The sequence below is a fragment of the Arachis ipaensis genome, chromosome B7 (assembly GCF_059453495.1).
Source record: "Arachis ipaensis isolate K30076 ecotype BB chromosome B7, ASM5945349v1, whole genome shotgun sequence".
NCBI lineage: Eukaryota > Viridiplantae > Streptophyta > Magnoliopsida > Fabales > Fabaceae > Arachis > Arachis ipaensis.
This window is the reverse complement of record NC_142442.1, coordinates 7,764,825-7,784,304: the sequence shown is the minus strand read 5'-3', so window position 1 is coordinate 7,784,304 and position 19,480 is coordinate 7,764,825. Positions and strand designations below refer to the sequence as shown.

The window sequence follows — 19,480 nt, the reverse complement described above, 5'->3', positions numbered from 1 at the left end:
TATTCATATAGTCTTTACTTAACAAACACATTATTTGTTAGTTTTATAATATTCTTAGACAATAATAATTATAGATTCATCAAACATATCTTATTTTAACAAATAAATTATTTTTATAAAATATTGTAAATTATTTGCGATGCATATAATTCAATATATCCATATTAACTTATTACATATTTTATGGTGTTTCTACCAACCATAAAATTCTAAAAATTGTGCTATATTACAAATTTATTTCTTTACTTTTTATCTTGTATATATAAGAGTATTATTTTCATTGATCAATACAAGAAAAATATTCATTTTTACTGTTGTTGAGTTCTGTTTGCTTAGTAGGTGAAAATAAAAGACTTGATAAAATAAAAGTTAAGGTAAATAATATTACTTTTTACCTATTTTTATACAAATTATATTTAATTTGTTCTCTTTTATGTGGTTTTATAATATTTATTTTTTAATGATAAGTGAAAGTATATATTTACTTTTAATTCTCTTTTATGTGCTGCTTAAAAAAGTTTGGTTTCATTGAGACAGTTGCTTTTCGGGTTTTAATTTCTTTTTTCTTTAGTGTTGTTTTGTTTTGTTTTCATCTTTTTCATTTCTTTATTTATTTATTTTTAACTGATTCTATGTGAATGATTATTTATTTCTATCTTATCTTTGCACACAGCGTCAAATTGGAGATGATCTTCACGGAAATTTTAAAGTAGAATATTGTTTTAAGAAAAGTTTTTGAAAAAATTTGAATAATTTTGACAAGTGATACATTTTTATGCATTTAATTTTAAAAAGCTTTTTCTTTAGTAAAAAGAGAAATATTCTATAAGAATTAATGCAATGCACCTTCTCTTTATAAGTTTTTTTAATTTCTATAAGAAATATTCTCTCTAATATTCTATAACAAACAAGTCAATACATTTATAGGATGCAATTTCAGCTACTAATTTTTTTAATTTGTATATTGAAAAGTCGTGATGTGTTTTGTTACTATTCTTTATTTTGTTCTTTTTTTGTTTCTCTAATTTTTTATATTTTTATTTTCTTGAATATTTATTTTATAAATATATATTTTTTTTCGGAAATAAAATTAGTAAGCAACTTATCCTTATTTGCATTATTCTACACTACTAGAATTGTACTTGGATACTATTTAGATTTAGTTAATTTTTTTTCTATAATTTGGGCTACAATTGATTGAGCTATTTTTATGAGTTATAGTAATGTATATATTTTGGTGCTATTAGTTTTTTTTGTAGTGGTGATTTTTTTGAGGGGGGTGGTTTGTATTTGTTTTCAATAGTCCGCAATTGTTCGTGATTTTCGTTGTTTCTATTGATTTTATGCTTAGAAAAGTAACCTGATTGCTTTAATTGCAGCTCCCATCACGAAAGGTGCAAAATGGAATGGCGAATTCAACAGATGTGATGCTGAATAAGTGTGATTAATTTTCGTTTCGATGTTGGTTACTCTGTGTGATTAGTTTTCGTTTCGATGTTGGTTACTCTATTTTTTTTATCTAACTCGTGTTTTAGTGTAAATTAGACGAAATAATTAGGGTTTGCCTTTTTTTAGCTAAAAACTATGAATATAATGAGTTGGTCTAAAATTGAAGGTGTTGGATATTTGTGTTTAGCTTTTTGTTGTGCTATTTTATGATTTTTCTGTGATGTTGACATTATGTATAAGAATTTTGTATTGGTTATTGACATCTTTTATATCTTTATGGTTACTTTTTTGTTATTGTTTGTGGGCCTTACTCTCTTTTCTTTATTTCTTGATTCAATGATTTATTTTTCTTTTCTTTTCTGTTTTTGTAGTGGTAAATAATGGGAATTGTTATTTCTATATGAGGTCCATGTTGACTTGATAAGTATGATCAAGATTTTCCTTTTTCTGAATTTTTGTGTAGAAAGGAATTTATAGTCAAATTTATCTTTGTGCCTGTAGAGAATTGCATGAAGTTGAACGTGAATGGATCATTTTTCAAGCGAGAAAACAATGCAGCTTGTGGAGGAGTGTTTCGTAACCATCTTGACAGATTTGTTGTTGGCTTCTCTTGCAATTTAGGTAGCTGCTCCATCACACAAGCTGAGCTCTGGGGCATTATAAAGGGTCTGCACATTGCAGTAGCAAATGGATTCTCATGTTCTCATTGAATCTGATTCAGCCATGGCTATTAATTTTATAAGAGAAGGTTGTACTAATTCTCATCCTTGCAAACCTCTCCTTGATGATATAAGCTTGTTAAGTAGCCGCATTCATAAGATTGAATGAAAGCATACCCTGAGAGAAGCGAATACTGTAGCTGACACTCTTGCCAAGAAAGGACAGTAGCTTTCTCTTGGTCTTCATCTGTTTGATACTCCGCCTCCTGATATTAGGAATTCTCTCTTGTTAGATAGTTATGGTTCTCTAAGGCTGAGAGGCTCTTGTTAGTTTTTGTTTTGTTTTTTTTTTTTTTCCTGTTTTTTTTGTCTTTGACCTTCCTTATCCACCAAAGAAAAAAAAAACTTAGTAACCAAATTTCATTTGTATAATAAGCAATGTTACTGTGAATGTGGTATATCCTTATATATATAATTTTACACCACTTGAGTTTTACTTGGATGTTATTTAGATATATTCCTTTCTTTTTTGACTCGCCCCTTCTTCCATTGAGAAAAGAAGCTTTTTGAGGAAGTTAACGCGAATAATACCACTTTTTTTTATTGTTGTTTCATTTAATTTGTATGAATTATACATTTTATTTCCTTGGTCGTTGATGCCAAATTTGATACAATTTACTGCAATTGTTGGAATGTGAGTTTTCATGATCATATTTGAGTCCCGAAAAAGGTATAAAATGAAATTCTACCCTACTTTTCCATTTTATTAAATTGGTATTTAATTTGTCTCTTTTTTGGTTTATTCACATTTAATAATGTCCTATATTGGATGTGATTTGTATTGTCCAAGGCTAAGTTTGTTCCAAAAGGGAAAGGATCATTTGAGGACCACTCTAAAATTACCAAAACATCGGATGTGGAGTTGATTCCTTCTAGTTGTTCGGAGCTCTTTGCTGTTTCATCTTAGTGTATGCAGAAAGAACCAAGTATTGTTGACTTAAAAGCTGATGAAGATACGAAGGTTCTATGTTTTTCATTTCTTCTTTCACTATTCTATTCCATTTTTTTTCCTTTTTTTTTTATCCAATGTAAATTCAAACTATTCTTATGTGTGCTATAATATTGTCCTTGTCTCAAGAGAAAGTCTGTTGATGCTGTGAGAGACATGTCAAATAAAGTTAACCATTTTGATAATTCATGTTATAAAGTTAATGAAAGTGAGGAGGCAAGTATTGTCAAATTATTTCTCTGATAGGGTGCTGACTTTTATTTTTGAATTCTTTTGACTACAACTATTTGTATTTATCTATCTGATTTGGTTTTAATTTTCGTGCAAGTTTTGAAATTAGAAGTATGTTTTTGTTCTTAAACAAGGTTGTGTTGAGGGTAAGAAAGAGGTGAAACCTCCCTTAAAGAGGTTGAGAAGATCGTTAAGGCTGGAGTTTGATGAATCTAATGAGCCTCATGCCTCTGGGATGAGTGTGCATCTGGACAAGGGGTTAAGTGACATGGCTATCCATTTAGGACTAATAGGAAATTAGATATGGAAAGTGCATATAGTATGCATCTTTATGGTGAAGAATGTGAAGTCTTTTTGTTGTGTCCATATAATAGCATTTGATAATTTTAGGTTGTAATGCAGGAAATATGTGGATTAAGATGTTTTGATCTTTTGTATGGAATGCTTTGTGTCTTTTTGTTAGGTTTATTTCTCATGTAATTGATCAATTGGTAGGGTGTGGACACAATATCATTAGCCACTAGGCAAAATTAATTATGTAGCCCTTTATTTTTGTAGTTCAGTTACTTCTTTGAAATTCAATAAAATGATAACTTAAAATCTTTTATTCCACAGTTTAGGTTATTGCTTTACCTGTTTGTTTTTGGCAAATGACTGTTTTATAGGATTTAGATGAATGCATGTTCACATGTGCTTGAATCGTTTATGCAGTTTTTTTATATTGAACAATTTGAAACTGATCCGTCACTTTTTTTTGAGACAGCTCTCTTACATACATGTTGGTCAAATTAGTTAACTTAGTCTAAGTAACGAAATAGTAGATTCTATTTCTGTTTTAACTTTTTATATTGGCACTTTCTTTCAATTTCACTAGAGTATTCATCCAAGCATCATCCTCACAACATTTAAGAATAAAGAATAGAAGAGAAAGCAAAAAGGAAAAAAGAAAAGGTAAACTAACATTCTTTTGAGAGCACTCTCTCTTTCTTCTAAGATGATTTGGATTAAAAGATAGTGGTTAAGAAATTTGTAGGAATGAATTGAGGTTGGGTCAAAATAAGCTTAGCACTTATCTTTGTATTTCTTTCTTTTATCTTGAAAAATAGTAACTTTGCCAAGAAATTTCGAACATCCATTTCTTTTTCTCATAGGCTAAAACAATAGTTTTTTCAAATCCTTAAGAATGAGTATAAACTTGTCCCATTTGAAAAGGTTTCTGCAAATTGTGGAAAATTAAGAGAGAATATTTTTGTATTTTGAGTATTGTGTCTGTTGATGGACAATCAATATATGCTTTTGTTAAGGAGCAATATAAGTGATGAATGAAGTTACTATTAGTATGATCAATGTAAATATATTAGTCTAGATACTTTTACTTTCAGAGTATGAATAATTGTCATAAAAAAGGTGAACTCTTTTGGTAATAGTTGTGATGAAAAATGATTTGATAAATAATCTATGTACATCACCTTTTACCTTTTTGGAGGGCGTTAACTTGGATGATGGTTCTATCTTTCACTATTTCAATGAGGTATATTTGTTTGATGTGTATTTAAAGACATAAAGATTGGATGACATAATTCGAGAGAACGAAAAAAAAAAGAATCGAAATAAAGAACAGAAATCGCACGGGTTTACTGCTAGTTTAATAAAAATAAAGAGGTTAGCTCTATTACAAAAATAAATATAAAGAACATAATCATCTAAATAATAAACAGTTTGCTTTGCTCTCATATTTCATATTTGCTAAGAAGCGAAGAATGCAATGGATTCTCAGTCTCAGGTTACAGTAGCTCTTGCTCTTTCCCTTCTTGGTGGCCTCAGTACTTCCCTCGGTACTCTTTCTCTCTCTCATCAGTCTTACAAGTCTTCTGTTCTTCAGCTTCACTTATTACAGGTGCCCCTTTCTTCTTCTTATTCTTTTATTTATTACTATTATTATTGTAACCAATTTTCCATTGCAAGTTGGAGGGAACACTAAAGAGGAACAAGCAGAGTTGCTTCTTCAGTCCTCCAATACAGCCACTACTTCTGCTCCTGGTACTCTTCTTCAGAGCCTTCTTGTGCTAATTTAATTCTCCTATTTTTATTTTGTTGACTTTTATTTTGCACTGATTGGAATAATGTTTTAATTTGATTATAAAATTTGTGTTTTTTTTTTGGTCAGTTAATTGGAAGTGAGGGCTGGGGTGGACTCTACAGTGGCCTTAAGCCTTCTATACTTGGAACTGCTGCTTCACAGGTTATCAATTTCAATATAATTGGGTGATATGATGATTGTGTTTTTGTGTTGTTATTGTTAGGGTTTCATATGGATTATGCTATTCAAATGGTGCCAGGGAATATACTATTACTTCTATCAGATTTTGAAGAACAAGGCTGTGGCTATTGCAGCTGCTAGAAAACTTAAATTTTGGAATTGGAATGCATTTATGGTGTTTGTTGATTTGCCAAACTAAATTTGCCTTTAGCACATGTATCTTTAGCACCTTAATCCATGCTGTTTATCATCTTAATTCCACCATTTCCCATTCCTCTCTTGGATTTTTTGTTTGCTTTGAAATTTATAATTTCTCTTCATGTTATTGTAGGTGTGTTTACTATTTGCCTATCTTTTTTTTTTTTTTTTTAGCTGAACCATACATGTCATGTTACATTTTGCCAAGACGCATTTTGTTCATAACAATCTAGAGAATTCAAAATTGTGCACTATTTGTTTCTTTGGATAACAGGTTTACTCACATTGAAGATTCAAATAATTCTTGGTTGGTATTAGATTATTAGTTTCTTTAAAAGCAAATATTTGTACTGTGTAATATTCAGCCTTTGAATGCACTTGCTTTTTAATGTGTAACTTTAATGAAGAAAGTTCAAATTCATACAATTCCAGTTTCTTTCAATTTTCAAAAGCAAAGTCACACAACTTTTCACTATGAAATCAAATGCTTTTACCCTCTTTCCATTAGGTTCAAGTCAAACACAGGCCTGGATTTACTGAATTTTATTTTATGAAAACTTACAATTTTTATTGTAACTGGACAGTGTAATGTAGAAAAATGTCCTATTAGTTTCTTTGGAATGCTGATATTTGATCAATGTCTTCGCCCTTCGGGAATGGACAGATTCCTAGAGTTAACGTTGTTGTCATAGTCTTTGTTTTGAAAAGGGTTTTTAATTCTTCGATAAAAAATGACAGTGTTTTACTTTTGAAATTCAGTTGTAGCTCCTTTAGGATGATTTTGACAAGGTCTGCTGAGTTTGGTTTGGTTTGGTAGCACAGCTTTTTCTCTTTGTTTTTCAAGGTAGCACATGTTCTGGTAACACTACCATACTCATTCTCACATTAGTTGATTTTTATTTTATAATTAGTTTAGAGCCTTCATTGCCATACTCTATTGTGGCATATCTTTTGGGATGCATTAGTTAGTTTCGTTGATTTTTATTTTACAGTTTTAACTCTTTGCAAGCTGAGTACTTTTGTCATTTGCTTAAGCCTGTCACGTAGATGGATCAATTTTGTTTATCATTTGGCTGAAGCCTAAACTTTGTAGTTTTCTTTTACTATTATTTGCCCATGTGAGAAATCACTTTATTGAAGATTCCATATCAAAGCACCGTAGCACCTACGTTGGATGAGAATCCATAAATGAATGTTATCATGTTCCTAATAAATGAACCGTCAAATGAATATGATTAAAGCATGGGGTTGATACCATTTAATTATTTTGGTTGAACAGGATTTGAAGGATATGAAGAAGAGGCTGAAGGAGATTGAGAAGGATACTAGCGCCCTCCAAGAAATGGAACATTTAAAATGAAGATCTTGATAGATGTATGTATTTCCTTCAAAATCAATAAAGCTCTTTCTGCCATGAAAGTAAAGGGTATGTATTCCCTTCAAAATTAACAAATCTCTTTCTACCACAACCAAACCTTACTATTACAATAGTTTATTAGAATAAAAGAAACCTATAGCTAAATTACATGTGTGAATGAAATCTCACTTTTCATTAAGTTTGAATTTGTTGATTTTCCTGCATTAATAAAATCTATCATGAAAGCTGTTTTATAGATTTTCTCTCCTCTAGACCTTTTTGGTTTATTAAGTTTTTTGTGCATTTGATAGTTGTTTATTTAGTCTATTTATTGTTTGTAATGAATATATCAAAGTGGCTAGGAATCCCAAAAATAAGTATTTGTTTTCAGAACAAAATCTCAAAGTATTGATTTTGAATTATTTTCTATTGATTAAAACAATTATCAGATTAAATGAATCAAAGATTTAAAACAATTATGATTAAAATACAAAATGATTGCTCTTTCTTCTCCCTCTAACCTTCATGCTTTAAAGTTGCAAGACTACCTTTGTAAGGAATGGAAAATAATCTTACTGCTTAACAATCCTTGGGTAATTACTTTCTGTAATTTTGCACATAATAGAAATAGTTTTTATGCCATTATTATTTACTTAGGACTATGATAATTGCGCAATGGATTCTCAGCTATATTAGTGCTTGAGCTTATTCCCCCATCTTACGGTTGAATTTTAGTATACTATGCAAAAGATTTTTTGTTACTATTAGTATATGAACTTGATCACTGTCAATTATGTAAATAGGTAGCATATTTGGTATATTTGGAAGATTCCCCTTATCATCCTGTAAGCTTCTAGTTATTATTTGGCATATTTAGTTTCCTTTCCATTTTTGTAATTGGGTTTACTTCAAATCTGGACCTTTTTTGAGATGGAAGATGGACAAGGAGTGAAAGGCAGAGGAAGACCTAAGAAGACCATCCATAAGGTGGTCAAACGAGATCTACATGTAAACGGTCTCTCTGTAGACATGATACATGATAGAGTTCAATGACGTCGTTGGATCCATGTAGCCGACCCCATCTAGTGGGACAAGACTTTGTTGTTGTTGTTTCTTTTTGCCTCTTGTTATATGAATTCATGTTCATAATGCTGAGAAAAACTCGAGTTTTCAGCTTCTCGAATCTGTCGCTAAAGTGGTTTGGGGAAGGAAAATGGGTGGGTAGATGGGAGGTGTCATTCCGAAGCATAGCAATGGGTTATATTTAATTTAGGGCTTTTGCCTAATTATAGTAAATTGCTTAGTAATTGCTACTAAAGGTGTGAACTTGGTTAGCTATATTTCTTGAGAATTTTACTTCATTTTTTTCACTTGGAATTTTGATTAATTGTGAATTAGGATTTAAATATAACTCAATTCCTTTCGATGGGCAAAAGCATATCAAACAATGAGGTCTGATTTGATGATGAAATTGTTGTTGAACACGTGTCTATATATCTGAGGTTAAACTAAAGGATTCAATTCATGATGAAGTTATTCCAAACCAATTAATTCAAATCGATTCCGTAATTTTAGTTTTCCAAACTATAATAACAACAGTAATGTTAGGTTCCTGTTTCCAGGTGGAATTGAATGAATTATATCCAATTATGACATTCCAAACTCCCTCTCTATGCACACACTACATTGCATGAGATCATTCTTATTTCTTACATGTGAGCAATCAAGATTTTAATCTACGTTTGAGTTACTTTTGTTTACCCATTTTTGCTTTTTTTTTTTTATTATTCCAACAGATCGATCTGAAGAAACCATTTAAGTGCCTCCATAAATCCTATACGGACAGATTTAACTTTTCTCACCTCTCACACTTTCTGGTTTCTGCAAGTTACGGTTTTTAAGATCAAGTCAAAAAGGACTCATGGGTTCATAGTTTTCAAGTTTGAGGAGAATCAGAAGCAAGTCATTGCAGAGAATAAGGAGCTCAAGGCTATGAAAGATTTCATTGCTTGCCTCCCTCCTAATGAGTGCCGCGATGCTTCCATGAAGTAATTAGGAAGTGTCACTTATGTTATGGTCTTTCTATAGGTTCTAATGATTTATAATTTTATTTATGCATTGAACATGATTTATGATTTAATTGCTGTATTTCTGTTACCACTTGCCTTTTTTAGACTTGGATGCAGGGAAGTAGTAACCTTCAGTCCTTTTGAACCATTTGCTAGGAAAGTGTGTAGGTTCTTGCCGAATTACTATTTTTTATTGATGAAGGGAAATTCCATCTAGAGGGTGTGGTATTTCAAACTAACTTTGTTTTAGATGTTTATTTATCATTTGTAAAATTTGTTGTAGGTAAAATTAGTTCTGACATAATTAAAGTTAGAGTTGGTTTTGAGTTACTTATGTTCGACAGTTTCTATAAGTGATTATGGCAGCAAGTGAAGAATTTTCACTTTAATTAATTATTAAAGTCAATTTTGGAGGCAAGAATTTCTTATGGTACTTGAGAATTAGGCATCAAAATTAGCAAAATTGTCTGTATTGGTTTTCTTTTTCTTCATGTGTTTCTATGCTTCCCTCTAACAATTTTATATTCGTCTTTTATATTCATTTCATTACTGTTTGTTCTTTTTTTTTTTTTGGTTCTTATGTCTTAGATTTTAATTTAATCCATTCAATCTCATTTCACGTGCTATAAATAAAAATATAAACATAATTCATAAAATATAAAAATATAAAAAAAATTGACCACATAAAACTAATTTTATAAAGGAAAAAGCTCTACATCTATGTAAAAATTATATGGATGGTATCCATATAACTTTCACTTCACGCTCCACTCTCCCGTTTGTTATACACGCGCCTTTTATAACCTATATAAGGGAATTCTTATTTTGTTTTTTCAACATTTCTCAACGTAAACCTTCTCATACAACGTAAACCTCTTTCACGTTCTTCTTCATGTTCTTTTTCTTCTTCTTCTTCTTAAACCTAATTAAAATCGTTGTTCTCCTCTTTCGCGTTTTTCTTCTCTGCATTATGGATCTGGATTGATTCAACGCAATTAGCTTCGTCGTTCATCTTTTTCTTCGTTTTCTTCTTCGATCTGCACTTCTGAATTGAAACAATGAATGAATCAACTTTAAATAAGCTGAATGAGTGCGATTTTGATGATTCTTCTGAAACGCATCAATTTGATGAAGTTTGGATTATTGAATTTTGAATCGAATTTAATGGAATGAAATTGCTAATTTTGTTTGAAGTGAATTGAATGGACTGAGGTGATCTACATCTGAATTGAATTGAATTGACTTCATAATATGTAACTGTGAGTAACTCTGAGTAAATTTGAGTAACTTTTCGGTTCGGTAAGTACTAAAGAGGTGGTTCATCACTTTTATGTTTTTGGTTCGGTACGTAGAAAGCAGTCTAACAAAAATTAGACCAACGTGTTTTGTTTTCTTCCCTAAGCACTATATAATTGTTTCACCGTAATTAAGATTTCGGTTCACCATACAGACCAGCTGTGTTATGGACGAAAAATTTGTCCCAAAGGTGGGAATGATTTTCAAGACCCTAGAAGAAGCTAGAAAGTTCTACAAACATTATTCCAAACTTGCTGGTTTTTCCACCAAAATAAGGAACACGACTCGGGATGGAGACAAGATTAAGAATTAATTAATTGTATGCTCTAGAGAGGGGAGGTGGAAATTAAAGATATCTCCAACTTTGAAGACAAACCCTTCAGCTGGGTTAAATTGTCCGGCCAGAATTTACGTACACATAATGAAGGATGTTGGTCTTTGGACAATTTCCAAAGTTGTTTTGAATCACTCACATCCTTGTTGTCCAAACCAGGTTGAGATGCTCAAACAACACAGGGAGCTTAGCATGTTCGTGCGTCGCACCATTGAAATCCACGAGGAAGCTGGAATCAGACCGAGCAAAACCTACCAATCATTTGTGGCAGCAGCTGGCAGCCACCGTGAACTAGGTTTTATAGAAAAAGATGTAAGAAATTACATCACAAGGGAAGTACGGAATATTTCAGAAAAAGATGATGCCAAAGAATTTGGGAAGTACCTAGTAAGAATGAAAGAAAAGAACCAAAATTTCTTCTTTGAGCTCAACCTTGAAGGCGATCACTGCATTAAATATGCATTCTGGGCTGATGCAGGAAGCAGGGATGCATTCGATTACTTCGGAGATGTGGTTTCATTTGATACCACATATAACACAAACAGGTATTCGGTTCCTTCAAAGATACTTTTGATGTTCAGTGGCTGTACATATTTTGATTCACCATAGTGTGCTTGTTATTTATGCAGGTACAATTTGGTTTTAGGTTCTTTTGTTGGTGTAAATCACCACAGGCAGTCGACACTTCTTGGATGCGCGCTGATGAAAAATGAGGATATTCAATCATTCAAATGGCTATTTGAGTGTTGGCTACATTGCATGGGAGGGAAGGCACCAAAAGGTATTCTTACCGATCAATCCGCATCGATCCAAAGGGCAATTGAGCTATGCATGCCAACAACAATTCACTGTTGGTGTATCTGGCACATCATGAAAAAGACCCCAAGCAAACTAAATGGCTACAAGGGACACATTGATATTGAACAAGAGATGAGCCATGTTGTTTGGAACTCGTACACAAAAGATAATTTTGACAGAAACTGGAATAATTTCCTCATAAAGTATGGTCTCGGAGGCAACAAGTGGCTTTCAGGTAATTGAGATTTCAATTCGAATAATTTTTATGCTTATATATTTTTTTCCCAAAAGCATGCACTATTTTCGGTTCACCACAACTTATAAATTCGGTTCGATTTGCAGAGCTGTACGAGGATCGGCATATATGGATTCTGGTTTACTTGGATCACCACTTTTGGGCCGGGATGAGAAGCACACAAAGGAGCGAGAGCATGCATTCATTTTTTAACAAGTTCATCACACAGAATAGCTCCTTGAGACAATTCGTGAAGCAATACGACAATTACCTCGCAAGCAGAGAACAAGCAGAGAGAGAATTTGATGTTGCAGATTTTCACACTGTGATACCGTGCACAACAAAATCAGCAATAGAGGCACAGTTTCAGTGTGTATATACCCATGAGAAGTTCAGGGAAGTTCAAGCTCAATTTAGAGGTAAAGTTAATTGTATCACAAGATCAATGCATTCCACCCTAGGTTTCACAACATATGAAGTCATAGAGCAGGTTTCCAACTCCACATTCAACAAGTTTGTCGTCACCTATGACGCAGTATCACGAGATGTAAAGTGTCATTGCTTGCTGTTTGAGTCTAGGGGCATATTGTGCCACCATTCCCTAAGCGTTCTAAGCTTTGAGCGAGTGGATAACGTGGCACCGAAATACATATTGGAACGCTGGAGCAAGAACATAAAGAGGAGGCATACACACATCAAGAGTAGCCAAGATGAACCTGTACTGGAGCCAAGAAGTAAGAGATTTGATGAATTGGTATTTCAGTCACACAATATATGTGAATTTGCATCCGAGTCTGAAGAGTTGACCGGAATTTTGCACCGAGCATTTGACAAGGTCATGGCAGAGATGGAAGAATATCAAGAGAGAAGGAAAAGAAAAAGTTTGTTAACCCACGAAGAAGTGACATTAAGCAATGTGAACAATCTTCAAAGCCCACCACGTATCAAAACAAGAGGTCGGCCCAAGAACAGACTTGGATCAAACCTGGAAAAAAAAATCTCAAATGCCATGAAGAAAAAGAAAAAGACAGCTCCAAGTGAGGTAAAACTGACTTGCTTTTGATTAGTTAAAAATTCAATTGTTCAATTTTCTAATATACAATTATTTATATCTTTTGTAGTTGAACCTTTTAGACTCCGGATCATTGATTCAGTCAAGCTCCACTCTTTTCAATACACCAGATATGAATTATCTAAGACAGGATTTTACAAGTTTTAGTTTTTATTAATGTAAATTTTTGTTCACGCATGAGCAAATTTCGGTTCACCATGGTTATAGCAGGTTTAATTTCTGAATGTTGATAGTCTTTAATGAATAGTCACTTTTTTGTGAAATTCTATATTGATATATGTATTTTTTCGATTCGTCTAGCATATTAATTTCTAAGTTGAATAATAAGAATTTATTTTTTGGTTCGTGGTTCAGAGTTCTGAGTTCTGATAGTAGCATTCTTATAAAATTATAGGTGTTATGTTGAGATATGCACTTTTGCGGTTCACCAGTTGCATTAATTTTGGTTCATTGTGTTTTTACGGTTTAGGATTTAGGGTTTAGGTTTTAGGGATTTAGGGTTTATGGGTTCATGGTTCAGTGTTCAAGGTTCTGGTTTTAGTGTTTAGGTCTAGGGTTTAGGGATCAGGGTTTAGGGATCAGTATTTAGGGATTCAGTGTGTTTCTACTTTTTGGTTCGCCTAGTGTAGTAATTTCGGTTCACTTTGTTCTTTTGGAGTTTATAATGTATTAGTAATCACCCTGATTTCTTTCACTGTGAACCTGCAACAAAATAGCAGTCAGGCAGTTCCAACAGGTATATAACAAGACAAGGAGTAATCCATCTTGAATCAGTATATACATTAACATTAGATCCATACATTAATATTAACATTTACATTAATGTTGACATATATACATTCAAAAGAAGCAGTGTCTTCAAACTGCACTGGTTTTGAGATTCACTTGATGTTTCTGAATCCGTTGGAACAATTTTTTCTTTTTTCATGAGCCTCTTTTGTCTTGTTCTTTCTGCCAGCGTTATATTGTCAAATTCCGATTCTGATTTGGATTCCGAAAAAGATTCTTCTTCCGAAGAAGAATCCACAACAACAACTTTCTTTTCTTCTTTCTCCCTTTTTCTTTTCTCTTTCCCCTTTATTTGCTTTCTATACAGAAGTCCCTAAAACATAAAATTATTTAGTTAGCAGAGTATTTGAAACGAGGAAATACAAAAACAATTAGGTGAATCAAAATGACCATAACCACTCAACCGAATTCAATTCATGTGATGAATAATACGTGATAAACATTCAATTATCAAAAAAAAATATTTCTGCATTCACAATGCTTCAAATCAACACATTACCATTGTGTCTGTTGCTTCCTTAGAAATCCGGTCGAGTATCATCTTCTTTGTCCAATAGGCCACCCACGATGCCGGGGGAGCATCAAGTCCATCCAAGTGAGGGAACTTGGTTTCATGGAAGTAAATCAGCATCAAAACAAAAACATAGCCCTCAACGGACTATTTCTTCCCCTTTCTCTTGTTTTCGATTCCTTTTCTCAAGAAGCTGAGCACATGACATACCCAATCCCACTGTCGGATGTTGTCCACACAAAAGATAGGCGGCTTATGGATCGCGGAGGCCACGCTTATCATCGTTCGCAGCAAGAAGCACTTCTGTATGAAGACGATAAAAGTCCTGCTGAATTTTTGCCGGTTCTCCTCCCCTTCAACACTCATATTTAGGATAGACTTTGTCAAAGTCGCCAACGTAACACATTTGAGGCTGTCGAATATTGCCTTGTCTTCCGCATTCAGTTTGCGATAGTCAACCTTTTTAGGAAAACGATCCCCTACAATATTTTAATAGCAACAAATGAGCCAAAAAAGTTCAGTTTAATTTTTTACATACCAATGAACCGAAATTAAAGGTAGCAATGAACCAAAATTAAAGGTAGCAATGAACCGAATTTAAAGGGAGCAATGAACGGAAAATAAGCAAGAAGTGGAAAGTGTATTATCGTCGTGGCTTATCCCCAGTGCAGCTGCTACCTTGGCAGGTGTTATGTATATTTTTCCATGGAGAGTTTTTAGGCAACTATGATACTCATCATAGCAATCAATCAATTCTCTTAAGAGGGCGTGAGATACCTTCATTTCTGGGACATATGCCAAGGCACCGAATCCTATTTCTTCAACTATAGCTTTCTTTTCCTGAATCATATTCTTGAACACTATTGCTAAATGATAGTATTTCTCCATGCAAAAGAAGTACTGAACAAAGTAACAACCAATTTCAAAGCCCTAGTTACACTATCCACTGAACTGAATGAAAATAACAACAAATTTCATTCCAAGCCCTAGTTATACTGTAAAAATACATTCACAATAGTTCAACTTTCTAAACAAAGCAAATCAATCCAGTAAACCTAACATGCAACTAGGAGAAATGCGACATTGCAAGATTTTGAGTGAACAGTAGTTTTCTCATACCTTTGGTAGTCTCTGTTGTTGTTTTTGTTCATTTGTGGTTGTTCGTTGCCAAATCTTCTAGCTATTCTTCTGCAGTCGTTGTTTTCGCAGAGAATGTGACTGAAATTTGAGTGATTTTGAGAGAGATTTGAAGAGAAGGATAGGTTTTGTGCGTTTTGAAGAAGAATTTTGTTTTTTTATAATGAAGCACGTGGAAGTCACGTTTATTTTAGTGACGTTGGAGGCGGGTAAATTTATCTAGGCGTGGGTCAATTTAGGATTTAAGGTTTATGGGTTCAGGGTTCATTGTTTAGGGGTTCAGCGTGTTTCAAATTTTTTGTTCGCCCCGTGTATTAATTTTGGTTCACCGCTTTCATGGTTGAGGGTTTAGGGTTCATGATTAAGGGTTTAGGGTTTAGGGGTCTAGGGTTCAGTGTTCAGGGTTCTAAGGGTTTACGGTTTAGGGTTTAGCATTTAGGGTTCAGAGTTCAGTGTTCAGGGTTCAAGTTTAGAGTTCAGGGTTTGGGTTCAGGGTTTAGGGTTTAGGGTTAGGGTTTTGGGTTCAGGGGTCAATGTTCAGTGTTTTAGGGTTTGGGGTTTAGGTTTTAGGTTTTAGGGTTTAGGAATTTAGTGTTTAGGGTTTAGTGTTTAGGATTCAGGGTTTAGGAGTTCAGTGTGTTTCAAAATTTTGGTTCACCCCGTTTATTAATTTCGGTTCACCCCTTTCATGGCTGAGGGTTTAGGGTTCAGGATTAAGCGTTCATGGTTTAGGGGTCTAGGGTTCAGGGTTCAGGGTTCTAAGGGTTTAGGGTTTAGAGTTCAGTGTTCAGGGTTTAGGTTCAGAGTTTTGGGTTCGGGTTCAGGGTTTAGGGTTCAAGGTTTAGGGTTTAGGGTTTAGGTTTTAGGGTTTTAGGTATTTAGGGTTTATGGGTTCAGGGTTCATTGTTCAGTGTTTTAGGGTTTAGAGTTTAGGTTTTAGGTTTTATGGTTTAGGGATTTAGTATTTAGGGTTTAGGGTTTAGGGGTTCAGTGTGTTTCTACCTTTTCGGTTCGCCCAGTGTATTAATTTTGGTTCACTGTGTTCTTTTGGATTATAAATGTATTCATAAATACAGTGATTACAATCACTGAGAACCTGGAATAAAACAGCAGCCACACAGTTCCAACAGATATATAAATATTAACATTTGATATATACATTGATATTAAGAATAGATATATACATTAACATTGACATATATACATTTGAAAGAAGCATTGTTTGCATTGTTTGATACATACATTGACATATATACATTTGAAGTATGCATCTTTTGATCTTTAAACAAGTTAAACAAAATATTGTTAATTACAACTAGTATATGCTATTTGCTATCTAAATCCCCAGATGTGTATTTACAATAAGGGCTGGAGAGGAAAGCAGACGGCTTGGGGAGTCTTATTGCTTCAGATTCTAAAATTACTTAGTCTCTCATTTTATTCATTTCATGAAACAGAAAATGTAGACCATAATTGTATCTGGAGTCATTAATTTCTTTTTGCATTTCAATTGAAATGAATTAGTTACATAAGAAATGAACCCAAATGAAATAAGAACAATATCATTCAAAGCCCTAATCATACTGTAAAAATGCAATCACAATAACCCTACATCCTGAACACATTAAAGATCAAGTAAATCAAAACCACATTAAATAACAACAAATTTAATTCAAAGCCCTAGTTATACTGTAAAAATGGAATCACAGTAACCCTAAACCTAAACAAATTAAAAGGAGGCCACCGAACCGAAAAACATTCACTTGGTGAATCAAAATTATATGAGCCACTGAACCGAAAATTTTATATGTGGCGAATAAATGGTGATCAATTTTCAATCAACAAGAATAGTATTTTCTGCATGGAAAACAACTATTGAACAGAATAACAACCAACTTCAGAGCTCTAGTTACAATATCAACTTAACTAAATGAAATAAGAAAAGAAAGAAGTTTATTAATTTAGAAAGTACTTACTTGTGTCCAAGCTTTATATTTATATCTCTTGCCGCTCTTTATTTTTTGTGGATCTATTGTTTCCAGCCATTTCATTACGAATATTCCACAATCATAGCTAAGCAAGAATTGAGTATAATACGATCATTAGTATATAAAATAAAACACATTAAAAATAGCACTATAGAAGAGAAAGATTCTTACTTTGTACATTGACCATTCAATGGGATATACTCTGCTTCCTCTCCCAGTGCATCCTCTATTAAGGGTTCCGCCCCAGCGTACACCCTCATCTGGAAAATTATTAAACTCTGAAAGAGACAAAAAAAGTAAATAAACAAAAACCAACAACAGTGAACTAAACTCCTCTCATGTACAGAATAATTTCAATAATTTACAAGAAAATAACTTACAACAAATTTTTTTATTTCCTTTCTCGAATCAGATATTTCTTCTGGCTTCTTGTTGATAGGGTCAAGGACATAGAATTTCTTATTGTTTACATCAGTAATCCACAACCACCAATGCCCTCCATTACAAATTGGGACAAATAGCTGAAGTTTCGGAAAATTATAGAATATTTCAGTGGAAACAATAGCAAACAAGAGAATTATCAAACAATTTTAAATATTACAACTTACAAATGGATGGGATGCAAGTTTCCTTTTGTCAATAAACTGCCAGTGGTGGTCATACTGCTGAATATTAAAACTGTGGACTTTTTTTTGTGCTCTTATCATAGTACTTGTCGCCATATGTTCCCACGATAAAATTCTGCAAAATCAACATCATTTAAATCATATTTCACCGAACCGAACAAAAATTATATGCTGAATAAAACGTGGAAAACATTCAATCTTCAAGAGAAAAGTTTTCTTAATCCAAAAGTACTCAAAAGAAGACATAAGAATCAGGTGAATCAATATTAACATTCTCACTGAACCGAAAAGTAAAAAGCAGTGAATAAGAAATTTACTTACCACAATATCCATCGGCACAATGTATATTTGTTCTTGATACTGTTTAGTTTTTATTTTGTTGAGAATCAAGCTGTGTATACTAACCACCTACAGGATGAAAATTTATGAGACATACTATATAAGAGTGTTTAAAAAAATCATTAATGTTAACGCAATTGGCAAAGGATTTTACCACGGCATGCACTTGTTCTTCGGGCTTTAGAAACGTGAAATATTCTCTTAATCTCTCGTAGAGTCTCTCATGTTTCAAGACAAATAATGGTTCATATTCATTGGTACCATCTTTTGTCTGTTTTACATGTGTCATCCAATGATAACACTTTTCAATCAGCTCATTCGTGATTTTTGTCTTTTTCTGTGGGGTTTTGTAAACTTGAGCCGCTGGTAAGGTTGGTTCTGAAGATGTTCCTTCGCCAAATTTTAATGCTGCTTCCACTCTAGCCTCTATCACCGCCTCTGCCAAGATGTCAAGCTATGAATCACTCTCTTGAGAGGGCTGAGTTGGTTGAGATGTTGGTGGACTTATCCCAAGACTAAAGGAAGGCCTTTCATCTTCCCTTTCACTAGGTTGAGCAGTACTGTAGGATAGTAGATATTTAACAATGATATTAAACAAAAATGATATTTAATCACTATAGTGAACTGAAATCCAAACAAATAGTGAAGCTAAATCCAAACTAACAGTGAACCGAAATGATATTAAACAAAAATGATATTAAAGAAAAGCAAGTAACATACCTGTCAAATGATGATAAGATTAGAGTTTCTTTTTCTGATTGCCATGCCACCGGAGGTTCTTTGGATTGTTCTTCATCAGAAACTTGATAGACATCGACATCCTTGAAAAATTGTTCAATAACAGAGCTTGTAATAGACCCTGTAACACCCTGCTTGTTGGGTTCTGGAGGGCAGCTATAAGAAACAGAAGAGAGTCCAAAGACAACAAAACATTGAATTCATTTCTGGTTTCAACCGAACCATAATTAAACCATGTATAAGCAGTAAACATTATCGATATTTATATAAGCAGTAAAACTTACACATCAACAGGTGCTTCTTGTTTGGATTGTTGCTCTGTTGGTTCTTCGCAGGGCTGTTCCAGAGATTTGCTTCATTAAATAGTAAACATTTCTATAATTAT

The 19,480-nt window shown here is 33.2% G+C and overlaps 1 protein-coding gene and 1 pseudogene across 13 annotated transcripts; both read left to right on the top strand.

The window, feature by feature from the left end:
- The first annotated feature begins 4,928 nt into the window (after positions 1-4,928).
- On the top strand, positions 4,929-9,471 carry LOC107609845 (uncharacterized). Of its 13 annotated transcripts, none has more exons than XR_015892005.1 (6): positions 4,929-5,245; positions 5,314-5,388; positions 5,516-5,590; positions 7,086-7,180; positions 7,967-8,008; positions 8,960-9,471. XR_015892005.1 is itself a non-coding variant. In XM_088492581.1 (5 exons), the coding sequence occupies exons 1-4, from the start codon at positions 5,114-5,116 to the stop codon at positions 7,164-7,166; spliced, it is 363 nt and encodes a 120-aa protein (XP_088348707.1). In that variant the 5' UTR covers positions 4,929-5,113; the 3' UTR covers positions 7,167-7,180; positions 7,967-8,533. The 13 variants fall into 13 exon arrangements, 4 of the variants coding, with proteins under 4 accessions (XP_088348707.1, XP_088348709.1, XP_088348711.1 ...); XR_015892004.1 differs by lacking the exon at positions 8,960-9,471 and adding an exon at positions 8,101-8,533; XR_015892006.1 differs by lacking the exon at positions 8,960-9,471 and adding an exon at positions 8,094-8,533.
- Positions 9,472-10,949: 1,478 nt separating this feature from the next.
- LOC107606695 (protein FAR-RED IMPAIRED RESPONSE 1-like) lies at positions 10,950-12,908 on the top strand (annotated as a pseudogene).
- Positions 12,909-19,480: the final 6,572 nt, after the last annotated feature.

Excerpts from the sequence above, each read along its gene's own strand:
- LOC107609845 (XM_088492582.1), top strand. The coding sequence starts at position 5,114 with ATGGATTCTCAGTCTCAGGTTACAGTAGCTCTTGCTCTTTCCCTTCTT. Across the intron at positions 5,389-5,515 it reads AGCCACTACTTCTGCTCCTG|TTAATTGGAAGTGAGGGCTG; the intron begins GTACTCTTCTTC and ends TTTTTTGGTCAG. Across the intron at positions 5,591-7,085 it reads TTGGAACTGCTGCTTCACAG|GATTTGAAGGATATGAAGAA; the intron begins GTTATCAATTTC and ends TTGGTTGAACAG.